This window comes from Dipodomys spectabilis, unplaced genomic scaffold (genome assembly GCF_019054845.1).
Source record: "Dipodomys spectabilis isolate Male_0828 unplaced genomic scaffold, ASM1905484v1 ptg000089l, whole genome shotgun sequence".
NCBI classification, from domain to species: domain Eukaryota; kingdom Metazoa; phylum Chordata; class Mammalia; order Rodentia; family Heteromyidae; genus Dipodomys; species Dipodomys spectabilis.
In genome coordinates, this window is record NW_024870766.1 from 6,816,907 (window position 1) to 6,834,390 (window position 17,484).

The following is a 17,484-nucleotide window of genomic DNA, read 5'->3' on the forward strand; positions in this document are numbered from 1 at the left end:
TGAAGAGCTGAGGGACAGCAACCAGGCCCAGAGTTCAGGCCCCACAACATAATTAATTAATTAAAAACAAGCCAATAAAAGAAAGGCATTAGATGCTGTGTTCTCTTAAAATTCACATGTTGAAGTCTTATCCCTCATTTGAAGACATGATCTTTCAAGAGGTAATAATAGCAAAACAAGGTCATTGGGGTGGGCCCAATACAATCTGACTGTGTTCTAAGAAGAGAAAACTAAGGTAGAAATACGTACAGTGGGAAGGCAAGCTGGGACCCAGGAGAAAAGCATAGACAGAGAGACCTCACAAGATAGCAGTCCTATAGACACCTGAATCTCAGGATTCAGTCTCCAGAAGTGTGAGAGAATGTTTTCCTCTTGTCTATTGCTGCCACAGCAAACTAATACAGAAGCTAAAGGAAAGATGAAAAGATAAGTCACCTCACCTAACTCATAATGAATAGTAAAAAAGAAAATCTTAAGAGAAATGTATCCAATTGTAAATAAAAGGAACTATCCTGAAGAACCAAGCACAGGGAGCAGACTGGAGGGCCTAGCAGAAAAAAAAAATGAGTTACTGACTTTAGATTGGTAGGTGAGATTCAGTCATTCCAATGTGGCTCCTGGGGGCTGGGGATAGGGAGGAGGAGGGACCCCAGGGAGGAATTTGGAGTGAGAGTTTTAAATGAACGGGGAAAAAAATGGAGGTGATACTCTAAAGAAGAGATCCTTTCAGTTATATAAATCCTATAAAACACAAGTCCAGTAATTCCTGTACTACTTGATTAATTTTTTTCCTAGTAATTAATAATGAAGGTTTTTTTAAAAAAAGTGAGTGATCATCTTCCTTGTTAAATTATAGAATAATTAAAGAACCTCTAATCTGTGCATTATAAGTATCAATGAAAATTAGTATCATGATCAGCAGTATTTAAAAGATTTTCAAAAATTTTAAATTTCTTTTCTTTTCTTTTCTTTTTTTTTTTGGGTCCAGTCATGGGGCCTGAACTCTGGGCCTGGGCGCTGTCCCTCAGCTCTTCAGCTCAAGGCTGGCACTCTACCACTTGAGCCACAGCACCACTTCTGGCTTTTTTCTTTTTGCTTATGTGGTGCTGAGGAATCGAACCTAGGGCCTCAGGCATGCAGGGCAAGCACTCTACCACTGAGCCACCTTCCCAGCCCCAAAATTTCTTTTTTTTATTGTGAAAATACTGTACAGAGGGGTTACAATTACATGGGCAAGGCAATGAGTGCATTTCTTATCAAGCATTGTTGCCTCCTCCTTTGTTTCCCCTTCCCATCCCTTCCCATCCTCCTACCCCTGCGCCAAAGTTGTAAAGTTCATTTTCAACATAACATCTTGTAATTGGGTGGAATAGGTGTAATGGGTCCACCTGTATCCCTATTTAAACAATTTGTTTTTTCCCTTCCCCTCCACAAATTATACCAACATCAAATACAGTGAAAACAGGGGTTATACCGTGGGGGAGGGACATACAAAGCAACAAAGAAATATCTTAATATGTTAGACTTTTAAATTTCTTTTTAAAACTTACTTTGATTTCCACAGTCTTGCCTCCATGTTCAATGTGTCTCTCTATGTAATCAGAGGACAGCAAATCACTGCAACAATGAAAAGAAATGATGGTTAAAGAGATGTTCAATGGGAAAGTACCTACCTGTTTAGGATGCTCTAGGCCAAGCTAGACACTTGGCTCTGCAAAGTAATTAATAATAATAATATACTGAAGATGAAAAACATTTGAAAATTGAGATCAAGTTTATACATATGTGATTTAATAATTCTTTAGCCCTGATTGTAAAATCAAGTGCCATATCCCTTAAAAGATGAGGTATTGAATTGACAACATACCACCTGCTATTCTGAGTCTTAACACAGTTGATTCTGCCAATTCGGCTATCAGTGCTAAGAAAATACTATTAACATACTATTATTTTCAAGACATGTTATTTTCATTTTTATTTTACTTTTTACCAAAACATTTACCATCTCATTATGTGTTCTTTTAATGCTTTTTAATTGTAAAAATACTGTACAGAGGGGTTACACTTACATGAGTAAGGTAATGAGTACATTTCCTAACAAGCATTATTACCTCCTCCTTTGTTTTTCCCCTACTATCCCTTCCCTCCCACCTCCCCAATTCCTCCCTTCCCTCCCCCCCTCGTCACTCCCTCCCCATGGAAGTTGTAAAGTTCAGTTTCAACATAGTGTCATGTACATCTCATTGTTACAATGGGTCAACCTGGATCCTTATTTAAGCATTTTGTTATTTCCTTTCCCCTCCTCAAACTAGAAAAATGTATATACAAGATGCAGGGCACCAGAATCAAATACAGTGAAAACAGGGGTTATACCGTGTGGGAAGAACATACCAAAGAAACAAAAAAACACATAGTATATTACAAATATGTCTTTATCTAACAAAACACTACTTTCCTTAACAAATTTTTTCAAAGGGGGGAAGTTAAATGAAAAAGAAGGTAATCTCAACACTTAAAAATAATCCTATAAATAGAATAGCATTAGCAATGTATAGTTTATTTATACCTTGTTAATGAAATTTTGTTCATAATTTAATGCTTAAAAAAACTGAAGACTTAAGCCAGGTGCTGGTGGCTCACACCTGTAATCGTAGCTACTCAGGAGGCTGAGATTTAAGGATCTTGGTTCAAAGCCAGCCTGGGCACAAAAGTCCTTGAGACTCTTATCTCCAGTAAACCACTCAGAAAACCAGAAGTGGCACTGTGGCTCAAGTGGTAGAGTGCTAACCTTAAGCAGAAGAGCTGAGGAACAGAGCCCAGGCCCAGAGTTCAAGCCCCACTGTAGATCCTTAGCAACACAATCACCATTTTGTGCATAAAAACTCCAATTTGAGACAAGGCCTATTTCCAGCATATGAGCTTAGGTCCCCAGAATGACCACAGACGTCCCACTTGCACCCTACCCTATAAGTTCCCCTAGCAACAGCCAATGAGCCAAAAGGTGGAAAGTCTCCCCTGAGACCCCAAGTGTTGCATTGCAACATATTTTTTTGTGGTTCAGCTTGCTTCCCTATCTGAGACTGTTACAAGACTGTTACAAAACGCTGACTAAATGTCTGCTAACATTGGTAAAGAAAAACCAATTGTACTAACCAATAAGAATGTGACAAAACTTAGTAACCCTTAGCTACTCAATTGTTAGCCAATCATGTAACTGTTAAGTTGGAAATCCCCTCCTCCCTGCTTTACTTGTGATAAAAAAAAAAAAAAAAAACGCTGTCACCCCTTAAGTTGGGGCTCTCAACTCTGACCTGCTGCATTGGTGACGGTTGCAATAAACGACTCTCGTGTGCTTGCATCGGAATCGGTTCCTTGGTGGTCTTTGGGGGTCCCTATCTGGGCACAACACCACAACCGCCAAAAAGAAGAAAAAAAATTAAAGACAATGGAAGTTGTGTCTTGAGGAATTCCATTAAATGGGGATTTTTTCACACATGTGGGATTAAAAAGAATAGTTAAAATTATATGGACATTTAAAATTTACAAGTGTTGTTTAGAGGAGGCTTAAAGATGGAATTACTTTAAAATGTGTTAATAGTTGTTCTTCCAGAACAAGTATAATGTAGACGTGTAGTGAATATTCAGTTCTGCTACATGAGTAAATTGGAGGTTTGTATCCATGTAAAATATAGGCAAACACTCTGAGACATTTTAAGTATAGGTAAGTAATTAGTAAGCGGTATCATGTTAGATGTGGGCAGAATTCACCAGATATTCTAACTTTTTAAGTAAGAATGTCATATATATGCTATTGTTCATTGATAGAAAGACTTGATAATTAAGAGATAACTTATTAAATGTTTATGATATACTAAATATATTGAAACCATTAAGTATCCATGGCATCTAAACATAGATAAGCAATTTATTATATATCCATGACATCTAAATATAGATCAGCAATTAATATTCTATCACACACTGGTGCTACCCAACACTGCCTATTGACATTTTAGGCCAGCAGAATTCTTTCTCTTGGGAGGCTATCTTTCACAAATGAGCACATTTATTGCACTATCTCTGACTTCTACCCACTAGATGCCATTATATCTCCTACACACACGAATCATGACAATTAAAAATGTCTCCAAATGTTGCTAAAGGCACACTGGTTGGAACAACTGCTGATAATTTATTCCTGCTCTATGTGTTCTTTGTCCAAGAAGCACACATAGAACACATGAGTGGGTGTGTGAGGCTAATTGGCAAGCTATAGCTAGTGACCAGGCTTATTTTTCTTGTGTCTTTCAAATAAGGCAAAAGTGAGTATAAGTAGTTCAGGATACTTACCATCTATGGAGCTTGCTCAAATCTCAGTTTGAAGCCAAGAGAGCAACAGGATATATGAAGATTGTATATCCATATGCCCCCCAGACTAGACTAGCTTGCCATGGTCTGTCTCTCTCCTATTCTACACATGCAACTGAAGATTTTGTGCTTGCTATGTGTTTCAGTACTGGGGCATCTTAGTTTGCTTAGCTTTGGTGGAGGGAGGGGCTCAAGGCTGACACTCTACCGCCTGAGCCACACCTCTACTTCTAGCTTTTTGCTAGTTAGTTGGAGACAAGAGTCTCTTGGATTTGTCGGCCCTGGCTGGCTTCAAACCTCACAATCAATTACCACTTTTGTCTAAAGAAGCTCTTTACTTTGTAGTTTCATTATTTTGTTGGAAGCTATTGAAAAAAATTGAAATAGGTGGCATACAAAGAAAGAAAGAAAGACAAAGAAAGAAAGAAAGAAGAAAGAGAAAGAGAGAAAGAAGAGAGAGAAAGAAGAAAGAGAGAGAGAAAGAAAGGAAGAAAGAAAGAAAGAAAGAAAGAAAGAAAGAAAGAAAGAAAGAAAGAAAGAAAGAAAGAAAGAAAGAAAGAAAGAAAGAAAGAAAGAAAGAAAGGAAGGAAGGAAGGAAGGAAGGAAAGAGGGAGGGAGGGAGGGAGGAAGAAAGAAGAGAGAGAGGGAGAGAGGGGAAGGAAAGAAGAGGAGGAAGAAGAGGAGGAGAGGAGGAGGAAGTGGAGAAGGGAGGGAGAAAGAGGAAAAGTGGGAGGGGAAAAAGAGAAAGAAAAAGAGAGGAGGAGGAGGAGGGAAAGGAGAATAAGAGGAGGAGGAGGAGGTTACACCACTACTGGCTGACTGTTCAACAGATTTTTTTCTTCACTATCATCCTTTCCTTTGGTATTAACTCTCTTTGTGAAGTCATGATGTTCAAGGGAAGCCAGGGAGCAGAACCTTGATTGTTCAGAGACAAATGTCCTCATCAAAGAATTGGTTTAGGCATGGTGCTGTAAAGACTGTAATATTCTGGCAAAAGAGAATTGAAAGGATGGATGCTAGGTGCTTTCTGCGGGGGGGCGGGGGGGGGGGTGGAGGGGGGAAGGCTTAAATTATTTTAATCTTCATGAGATGTTTAGAATTACTATGCTGTATTTGAGCAATAAGACCAGCCAGTGAAGAGACAGGCCAGCCCTGATACTGACTAATGGCAGAGCAAGAAGCTGAAAATAGGTTCCATTGTCTAGCCCCAAACAGAAGAGGTACTATCAAGAGTTTTGCAAAAGCCTCGCTACCTGTCTGACAAACTGCACTTCTTAGAACTGAGAGGGAAACACTACCACACATAGGCAATGTTCATTAACATAGCCAGTCAGGTTCCTAAACTACTGAATTGAGAACAAAAGCAAAACCAAAACATTCACCTCATGAAGAAAAGACAAAGGCAGAAAATAAGCTGGCAGACATGCGACAGAAAATGAGTTGTATCAGTTGCAACCATCAGAGTGAATGCTTCAAATCTTTGCTGTTCTAGCCCATAAATCATCCAGAACAGTCTATCTGTCTGTGGGCTTGATCCCCATCACTAACCCCTATTATCAAGCTAGCATGAATGAAATCAAAAGCACGTAAGTAAAAAATGTGGAGAAATAGCAGTTAGCAATAGTAATGACAAGAATCATTTCTTAAAATCAATTTAAAGTCTTCCAGGTTTTCAAATTTTAAGGGAACATTTTCCTTTGAATTATAAAAATGTAGGCATTAAGACAGTATGAGTCACCACAGGAATGTAATTACAGCAAAGAATAACTCAGCTCAGGAATTATGTAGCTTTTTCAACCAAGCCACTACATTTACAGGGATTACTAGAAAAGGCCCCTTGTAATTAAGCCAAAAACAGCCCAGGCAATTTGGTTTTGTTTGTTTGCAATGTAGTGAAAGTATGCTAAGTATTGTTATTTTAATTATTAGGCTGAAAACCCTCCTATTTAAAATGCCACTGTTTCTTCTATTAAAATCCTCAATATCATCAAATTAAAGCCTAAGTAACTATTCTGGAAGCCACCTGAAGCAATCAAAACTACTAATGTCCTTCTCTTTAGAACATCATTATTTATTGTTAAGGAAGTCTCTATTTAAGTCATTTTAAGCTTCGGAAAATAGAGGATTCCTTAGTATAGAGAAAATCGTACTGTAAATGGAGAAGGTAAAATTTACCGTGTACTAAGTTACTTAATACCAATGTGTGAAAATGCTTTGTGATCTTCTTTGTGAATTTAAAGTACAAATAATTTACAACCAAATTCTAAAGGCCATTCATTTTCTACATATCAGACATGTATTCGGACACCTACCCCCATTACATGCCTGGAATAAATAAAAAAATGTAAGCATTTCCAGTTATACTGATGTCTGTATTTTGTTTCATGCACAACTACCATGATTCAGAGGTAGCTGGTACAAAACAAAGATTTGAGAATAAAAACTAAAAACAAGAATTTTATCTTCCATCTAAGCTTTGGTATTTACTAGCTCTATTACTTTGGGAAGGTATTTAAATGCAAGAAACAGCATATGTCCATGCCTAAAATGGAGATCAGGAAGTTGACAAGATAATAAACCAGCATATAAGTGATTTCACTTAATTTCTATTATTCTACTCTTTTCATCATTTCTTAGTAACCCATTTTTCTCTAGAATTCCCACTTTACTTCTTTGGTTTGAACATTTCACCCTACCTACCATACCTTAAATGCCATTGATCCCTGTCCACTTAAAGGCCCAGTTCATATTACCTGGTCTATCATGATCATCTAAATCCATCTCTGAATCAGCCTCTACCAGAATAATGGAAGAAACTAAGATTATGTGCCTTTGAAGTATCACTTTATAAAGGATGATGCTTCATTTACAGTAATCTTTCCTAAGATGCATAAGAAACAAATGAACAATAATAAAAACTGATCTTGTACATTTTTCTAATATAGCAAGGGGAAGAGAAATAACAAAAAGCTGAAACAAGGATACAGGCTGACTCATTGTAATAATGAGATGTACAAGACACTATGCTGAAAATGAACTTTACAACTTGGGAGGGGAGGGAGGAATTGGGGCGATGGGGAAGGAAGGGATGGTAGGGGAAAAACAAAGGAGGGGTAACAATACTGGATAGGAAATGTACTCATTGCCTTACTCATGTAGGTGTAATCCCCTTGTACAATATCTTTACAATAATATGATATAATATATCTACGTATATATGAAAACTGATCTTACAATGTAACTTTCAAAAACATAGTCTCAGCAAAAATCTAACCTGGTAAAATGTGACCTGGTAAAATGTGAGTCAAGTTCAAATTAAGATTGTGTTAATTTGAAGTTCTTTACTAAGACTTCAGAAAGATTTCAGGCTGCTTTATCTACACTATACATCCAAGATCCATAGGAACACGCCTTCTCAGTTAAATGAGAGGAAAAGTCTGTTTTTCTCTCTTTAGTACTTGGGAGGGAAGAAAGGGGGCAAGGGAGGAAGAAAGGAAAAGAAAAAAGGAGGGAGGGAGGGAGGAAGAGAGAAAACAGAGGAGAAAGAGGAGAAAGAATAATACTGGAAAGGGAAGAGGAGGAAGGGAAGAGAAGGGAAGGAAGAGAAGGAAAAGAAAGGGAGAGAGAGAGGAGGTGAAGAGAAGGAAGGGGGAGGTGTAAGCTATTTGCTCTAGCAAATAGCTTATACCATTTTCCCCCTTGTCATTATAAGGACAACAAACTAATTCTACATGTTCTTGTAGCCATTTCTACCCAGATCAGAGTGGATCACTACCTAATGGGCCCAGCAGAGGACCTGTAATTGGTGCAAACCCAATCCTTCATTTACATAAATCACTCTCATTTTTGGTGAAAGAGATTGAGCCATGATTAGTGCAAACCCAATTCTTCATTTACATTTGGGACTGCCATGCTTGGTTTATATATCCTTCTTACAACCCCTTTCTGATGATATAATCAGGCTATTCAAGTCATTTGGTAAGCAATCTGGAGATACCTTTCTACATATATTTCAAAATATGTTTACTTCCATTATCACAGAGTCATCATATCATACCTGACTTTTTATGGTGCTTATCTATTTTGTTAATATGTCTATGATACCCTTATGGTCCATGCAGAATTTCATCATTAGTGAGAACACAGACATTATTATACACTGTTAATGATGGTCAATTGTTGCCTTTGTTGAGACAGTAAACTTTTAAATATTAGTACAAAGCCTTAAAATTTCTGATATTTTTTGTACCTAAGAATCTACTAAAGAAAATAAATTTAGAAGATACTTACCTTAAAATAATTGTTACATGAAAAACAAGGCTTCAAAAGAACCACAAGCATCAGAAAATCGTTTTTAAAACTACATAGAGCTGGATGCCAATGGCTCATATTTGTAATCCTAGCTACTCAGGAGGCTGTGATCTGAGGACAATAGTTCAAAGCAATCCTAGGCAGAAAAGTTCCTGACACTCTTATCTCTAATATACCACCAAAGAGCTAGAAGTGGAGCTATGGATCAAGCGGTAGAGCACTAGCCTTGAGCCCAGAAGATCAGGGACATCACCCAGCCCCTGAGTTCATACCCCAGAACTAGCATAAAACAACAATAAAACCTTCACAGAGACAGGTTTAATGACATATATTAAGTGTCTTTTAATCTTGCAGTTCTGTTTCTAAGCATTTGGCCTGCTTTTGTTTCTATGAATTTAACTAAGGAAATAATTTTGAATGTGTACATTTGCATAATGATTTTATTCAATAAAACATCATGGAGAAACTCTGGAAGCAACAACTGAAGCAGTTAAATAATAAAGTACAAAAATTATAATTAAACACTTTTGACACGAACAAGTTACAGGAGAGAGTAAAAGGAAGAAAAACTTATACATGTGAAGGGAAAGACAAGAAATATACCTCAGGATGCTAATAGTGCAAAAATCTTGGCAATTAAATTACTGCTACATTAATTTTACTAGTTTTGCCTCTACGTATTATCTAAAATTTCTAAAATAAGTAGGAATTATGATATAAAAACAAAACTGAAATTTAAAATGTAGTACATAAAGTCATTATCTTAATGTTACTAAGGAATCATTTCCCAGCCATTTTTAGTAAGGTAAAGTAGCACTGGAATCCTAGCAGTACAGAGGCTGAGGCAGAGTATCAGGAGTTCAAATCTAGTCTGAGCTATGTAGTGAGACCCCTTCTCAAAAAAAAGGAAAAGAGAGAGAGAGAAAAAAAAGGAAAAAAAATAAGTGGTCTACAGACTTACAGAGAATTTTCTCTGAAGAGGAAAGAAGGATGGCCAATAGACACATGAAGAAATGCTCAACCTCCCTAGCCATAAGAGAAATGAAAATCAAAACAACATTGAGATACCACCTCACCCCAGTTAGAATGGCTATAATCAAGAACTCTAATAACAACAGATGCTGGAGGAGATGTGGCCAGAAGGAAACCTTACTGCATTGTTGGTGGGAGTGTAAACTTGTTCAACCACTTTGGAAAGTAGTATGGAGGTTCCTCAAAAGACTCCACATAGAGCTCCCCTATGACCCAGCAATCCCACTTTTGGGCATTTACCCAAATGATCACAAACAAGACCACACTAAAGTTACCAGCACAATTATGTTTATTGCAGCATTATTTACCATAGCTAAGATATGGAACCAACCCAGATGGGCCTCAGTAGATGAATGGATCAAGAAAATGTGGTATATATATACACAATGGAATTCTATGCCTCCATCAGGAAGAATGACATTGCCCCATTTGTTAGGAAACGGAAAGACTTGGGGAAAAAATTATATTAAGTGAAGTAAGCCAGGCCCAAAGAAACATAGGTCCCATGGTTTCCCTTATTTGCAATAACTAGTATATGTCTGAGACAAGCTGAAACGGTCAGATAAGTTGATGTTAGGCAAAATGAACCCCAAGATAAGTATTCAAATGGTTTTTCTTTCTTGCTATTGTTTCTAACATATTTATAAGATGATTTCTTTGTTGCTTTGTATGTCCCTCCACCATGGTATAACCTGTTTTCACTGTATTTGATGTTGGTATAATTTGGGGAGGGGAAGGGAAAAAGCAAATTGTTTAAATAAGGATACAGGTGGACCCATTGCAACAATGAGATGTACAAAACGTTATAGCGAAAAACAAACTTCACAACTTTGGCGGGGGGAGGGGGGGGTAATAGGGGAGGTGAGGGGGGGTGAGATGGTAGGGCAGGGAAGGTAAGGAGAAATAAAGGAGGAGGCAACAATGTTTGATAAGAAATGTACTCATTACCTTGCTCATGTACTCATGTAATTGTAACCCTTCTGAACAGTATTTTCACAACAACAACAAAAAAACTTTTTTGTTTTGTTTTGTTTTGTTGTCATGGGGCCTGAACTCTGGGCCTGGGCACTGTCCCTCAGCTCTTCAGCTCAAGGCCAGTGCTCTACCATTTGAGCACAGCGCCATTTCCGGCTTTTTTTTTTTTCCTTATGTGGTGCTGAGGAATTGAAGCCAGGGCCTCATGCATGCTAGGCAAGCAGTCTACCACTGGGATACCTTCCCAGCCCCCAAAAAACTTATTAATAATAATAAAAAAGGGGAAGCAGAGCACAACATTTAATGCAACAATTGTATAAATAAAATATACAAAGGAAAAATAACTAGTGAGCTATGTGCCCAAGTGTTTTTAAGTTTCACTTGATAATTTTTTTATTATAAGCAGCTTTTTCTGAGTATATATCACTATGTTTATCAAAAGAAATATTCTTATAATTTATTTCCCTCCTCCTCCTTCTTTTTCTTCTGGCTAATCCTGGGGCTTGCACACAAGGCCTGAACACTGTCCATGAGCTTTTTTTGCTCAAGGATAGCACTCCAACACCTGAGCCACAACACCACTTCTGGCTTTTTCTGAGTAGTTTATTGGAGTTAAGTGTCTCATGGACTTTTCTGCCCAGGCTGGCTTTGAACTGCCATCCTCAGATCTCAGTCTCCTGAGTAGTTAGGATTAGAGGCATGAGCCCCCGGCACCCACATTATTTTTTCAATTTTAAAATGAAAAGCAGTAATGAAAATAATAGTTAAAAACTCGATCCCTTAATATAATAGCTGCTGTTATTTCTACCATTACCCTTGACATGCCTGCCTTATATTAATTCACTTAATCCCCACACAACCTTGTTAAGAAAGTCTTGTTGGTGTTTCTACACAGATAAGGAAACTGAAGCACAGAGGAATAACTTACTCAAAGCTATGCAGGTTGAAGCAGTCAACAGTATAGTCAGTATTCAAATTTAGATGGTCTCACTCCAAAGCTTACTCTCTTAACCCCTAAACCCAACACCAACATGAATTCTGTTTTCCTTCCATGATTCTCTTTACTTTGGGTGGCCCATGTGTCACCATACCTGAACTAACCACACTCTAAGGTTTCTTGTTCTGCTCTAATTTGGGAATTTCTCTTTCCATGATGCTGGGAATTCCCTTTACTGTTCTTCTCATTGTAAACTATTTTCTTACATCTCTTATTTTTATCATTCTGGATCCTCTTTTTATTTTCATGGAGCTCAGTCTCCTATACCTTCCAAATAAGGAATGGATAATTATTTCTGCCTTTACATATGTTCACTTTCTGAGAATTCAACTTGGTTGATGGTGTGGATTTTTAAGTACAGAAACCCTGCATTAACCCCCCCCCCCCCATCTCCAAATGATTGCATTACTAATGAGAAGTCTGGTCTACTCTGATTCTGATTCTTCCAATATGACCAGTGTTTTTCTCTCTCTAAAAGTTTTCTGACCCCATCTTTCTTGTCTTATTCTAAAATTTCACAATTATGTATTTTCATGTGGGTTTTCTTAATTTACTGCTGAGCATTCAATGAACCCTTGCAACTTAGAAATCTGTGTTGTTCTGTTATGAAGAATTTTCTTAAATTAATTCTTCGACAATTTCCTCTGTATATCTTTTTTTTTTGCTACTATTCTCCTAAGGCTCCTATGAGTAAAATATCTAATTTCCTAGATTGATCTTCTTTCGTTTTTCTCCTAACTTTCATTTTTAAATTTTTCCCTCTGTTTTCTGTGAGACTTTTAAAAAATTATATCCTTCAGCACTTCTGTTGATTTTTAAAATTTTTTAAATTAAATTAATTAATTAAGTTAGCAATTCTGGAGTGTGAACTCAGGATTCTTTTTTGGTTTTGTTTTGTTTTTGCTTTTGTTTTGCTTTGCTATTTCTCAGGTTGGACCTTTTAGTTGTTCCTCAGACTGTCTCAAACTGACATCCTCAGTGCCTCTCACAGAGGTGAGATCATAGTCCCCTGCCACCATGTTTGTTATTGACTGAAATGGGTTTTGCTAACTTTTTACCCAGGCCGTCCTCAACCTTTGATCCTTCCAATCTTTACCTCTTGAAGAAGTGAGCCATAGTACTCATCATTTTCTACCTTCTGTCTAATTGTCTTGGAACCTTTGGTAGCATTTTCTTGTTTCCTATGTAGTAATTATCCCTTTGAATATATTATTATCAGCTTAGTTTTTTAAAAATTAAACATCTAAAAAACATTTTCTCCTATTTCTTCATTTTCATTGTTTCAGCTGAATTCTTCTCATCTGTTTGCTTTTCCATATTTCCTTTTTTATTAGTTGTTCTCCTCAAACCAGTGGTAATCCCTGGTTCTTCATTGTTGTTGAAGATGAAGCACTACATTGTTGTTTAAGATGAAGGCTCTGTGAAGAACAGCTGGGTTAGGCAGGCCTATCTAGAGGGATGCACAAGAACTGTGGTAGGTCAATGACAGAGGTCCTGTGTCTGTAATTTCTTTACCATGAGCTGATCACTCTGCACAGATAGTGAGCATTCTTTCTCCTGGATGGATAGTTATAAGCATAATGCAAATATCCAGAGATCTAAGCTGGAGGAAGGTGTCATGGATCCTGATTCCACAGGAAGACATCACTATACCTTCCTGTAACAGGCACAAGCTCACCTTCTGATGTTTAGATCCCCAATCCAGAGACTTTGACTGTTTCTCCAGAGAAAAAATTACACTGACAAGATAATGGAGATGCCTTCTCTGAGTACTGGGATGTAGCAGAGCTGGGCTCCTAGCAGCTCCTTAACAAAGATTCAAACTCTAGATGCAACACATTACACAGTCTATACTCTATTTAGTAAAATTCTCGTTCTGACATTTAAATTTCCATAATATAGTCTTTATATTCCTATACCTACTTTGTTTCTAATAGTGAAATTTCATTAATTAGCTTTGACATTCCCAAAGTTCTTACAGCTTCTAGCAAAGGAAGTGTTTCATAAAAATGTCCCTCCTTACAGCAGCAGGTGAGCTGTAAGGAACAGACTTTGCAAACGTTATTTCTAACAACAGATCCTTGTCCAGAAACCAAACACAAAAATGTGCAGCTATGGCTTCTGAAAGTATATCCGCTTAAAGTCTGTAATGCTAGTTGTTCTCTTTAATAATCCTTAATCCTATTAATAATACTTACACAGATGTCTCTATTTCCTGTAAACCCCAAATAACAAGCCAAAAGGGAAATATCAGTACTTTCCCCGCATATGTTATAGATGTAAAACAAGATTAAACAAAACTATGACTGTCAGATTTTACATAATCTCTAAAAGAGATTTAGAGTCTATTTCAAAATGTATATAACCTGTTCTTTTCAGCCACACAAACAAAAACATACATCAATTTTTTTCAAGTATCTGGTGACTCTCTCTCTAGAACCTTTTTCAGGTTCTACTTGCCAAAATTAGGCATCTGCTTTTTTGCAGACTGTTGTCAATTACCTCAGTCTATCATTCTTATAACTTCTGAAATTTTATTGATGATTCTTATCTGTTTTGTGAATTTCTTATGCCTACATTACCCATCATTACAATTACAAGCAAACTCAATTCAAGTCAAGGATTCGATCTGCCTTGCATAACCAGAAATTCTGCATCATTTTGAACATTTATTTTTCTATCATCAGTATATAATTATTATGATGGAAAATTATTGTATCAAAACTGAGCCAAGGAAATCTTGGTTATAAGGTCATGAAATAGACCCAGAAGGGCAGAAAAATGTATCTCACAATTTTCTCAAGAACATAGCCCTTGAAAGGTGACTGTTCTGCCATCTCACATTTCAGTCTGTTCCATTAACTGTCATTACCTTACCTGCCTTTCACTTCTAAGGGCCATTTCCAGCTAATATCAGTCCATTTGCAATTACTTTTGATGAACAAATGGTAATCACAGCAAATCAAACAATGTTATTTTGCTTCCATTAGAATGTCTCCTTCTTCACAGTAGCAGAACATTGCAATAAATAGTGAAATGGGGTTTTTAAACAAGCTGTAACAGAACTAGTATGTAGAGCTGTCAATTTCCAAACTGTCTTCTTAAAATCATCATTACTTATGCCAGTGTTACTGCAGTTTCTGGAGACTATTAAAAATTTTTCCCTTTCCAATTACCTTTGGAGACATAGTGACAAATAAGAAAAACAGTAGCATTATTTCTGTTGTTTTTAGTGCTTGGGATCAAACCCATGACCTTATAATGACAGGTACTCAATCACTGCACCAGTGAACCACATACTTAATCCACTTTCATCATATATATATATATATGTATGTATGTATGTATGTATGTATATATATTTGTACCAAAGAGTAGTAACTCATTTTGTTGTTGTTGTTGTTGTTTGGGAGGTGGGGTTGGTATTTTTTGTTCTGTGCTCAGATTTCAACACAGGGCCTCGCACTTGCTTGACTTGCTTACTTCCATAGCACTTTACCAATTAAGCCACACCTCCACCCTCACTTTTCTGCTGGTTATTTTGAAGATTGAGTTTCAGAGATTTTTTTTTTTTTCTGCTCTGGTTGCTTTGAACTGCAATTTTCAGGATATCAGGACTACAGGCATAAAATCACCAGTGCCTGGCCTAGTTTCATGATTTCTTAATCATATCTTGCCATTAATATTAAATATAAGTTGAGAAGCATCTTTATATGAAATGTACTGAATAAAAATGAATGCTTAAGATTTCAGTTTCTTAAAAATATCTAGAATATTTGCAAATATATAATGAGATCACCTTGGGGATAGAGCCCACATCCAAATGTGTGTCATATAATATTAACTATAGGATTTTTCACTTGCAGAATCAGATCAGTGCTCAGAGTGTTGCAAATATTACAGCAGAGATATTCAGATGATAGATGTTCTGTTATTTGACAACTAACCTATACTAGTGTAAAAGTGATTCTGGATGATTTTTGTCTCTTGTAAAACTCCAATATATTCAATTGATGTTATTCCAATAAAAAACGTGTTAGAGATTTTCACAGAAAATTTTCCAAAAGCTGTAACATAAGCATGAGGAGAGGAAGCTGTTACTGTAATATGTAAAATGCTGGCCTACAATGACAACTTAGCTGTCCACACTTCAGCGAAGCTTGTTAAAACTATTATTACCTTGTAATCACTCCTAAAATATTATTCCATATTTACTCCTAACACAGTTTAAATAAGAATAAATGAAAAGAAAACTAAATGGGATTTTTATATATTGACCTACCCTTAGCTAGATTCTACATTCTAATTATCACATCGAAACTAATAATCCATCAAAACTACAAACATAAAAATTAAATTTACTTTGTTCTCTAATCCCTTACATTTTAGAAAGTCACCACTATGAAACCCTCTTAGTAGTGAATTTCTTTTGAAAAATTAATGAACTTTTTATATCTGAAAAATGCAACAGCAGATAAGAATGAAAAGGAAAGGAGAAAGTATCTCCCTTCTCCCACACCCACCCCACACAAACACACTTATGTGCATGTCTACATTATAGTCTCAAAGGATTGATTATCTTAAGGCCTTTGTATGTGGCAACTGTTTTCCCAATTACCTGATGAACCATTGTATTTCTTGCATTTTAAATTCAACTGCCAACCCAGCAAAAGGGAAAATAATGCTTTTATTGCTGTTTTTCAACCATAAATTTCAAAATCTGTTTTTACAAAGGAAAAAGTCAATGTGCAATCATAAGGTCTCATATTCAAATACTAGAGAATAAAATGGGATCCCCAAACAAAATAATTTCTTTACAAATACCCAAGTGAAAAGGATCCAAGACATTTTTACATGACTGACATACTGTTTCCATGGTTCTTTCTAGTTACTGCTCTATTTTTACATTTCAGTATCAAATTAATTGGGCATTTGGGGAGATACTTTAATAAAACTAAAGCATTTCCCTTTGCCTATTGAAAAAAGAACATATGAATATTCTCTGGAGACTACAAGTATAAAATTATACAACTTAAAAGGAAATACATAAATATTTTGAAACTGAAATGCAATGAAATTAAATATTACTGGGAACTAGTTTCTTTGGTCCTACACTTACGACAATATTTTTTAGTACGTCTATTAGTAAAAACAGTGATTCTTTGCTGTCCACCTTCCTGTCGACTTCTCAGTACTTTCAAACATGGTTGGTCAGGTTCTAGAAACAAGGTCTTGACAATGAAGAATAGTTGAGCAATGGAAGAAATAGGAAGAAATAAGAAATAATATATCTTACATATTTGCTATGTTTAAAGAAAAAATATTATATTTCATTAAAAACAGAAATTTATAGATCCAAGACAGTATTACTGGTATAGTAATATAAGCCCAATGGTCATATGAAAAAATCTACTGACTAATTTTTTTCTTAAAGTAAGGTAAAATAATTAATTGAATAATTTCAAATTTAGAACATTAAGATTAAATTTGAAACACTATGTTTTGCTAAGAAAGTAAACATAGGTTAATAAATATGTTCTCATCCAACTTTAAAATTCGGGCATGACTTTGTATCAGCTCATAAAAAAACACATTAACCAATTTCTACTTCATAGTATCACAGAAAATCTATTTGAATAGAGATGAAAATGGCATGGTCTATGTCATAGAATCATTTAATGGAATTACAAAAAAAAAAAAGGGTAAACAAAGGAGGAGGTTGCAATGCTTGATAAGAAATGTACGCATTATCCTCCCCATGTAATTGTAACCCCTCTGTACAGTATGTTCACAAAAAAAAA

General features: G+C 36.2%; 1 protein-coding gene across 1 annotated transcript in view; it reads right to left on the bottom strand.

The window, feature by feature from the left end:
* The window catches only part of Adam22 (ADAM metallopeptidase domain 22), a 184,939-nt gene that overhangs the window by 90,637 nt on the left and 76,818 nt on the right, over positions 1 to 17,484 (bottom strand). Inside the window, exon 4 of the mRNA XM_042684676.1 lies at positions 1,551 to 1,617. Within this exon, the coding sequence (XP_042540610.1) occupies positions 1,551 to 1,617 (67 nt within the window). The remainder of the gene's footprint in view (positions 1 to 1,550; positions 1,618 to 17,484) is intronic.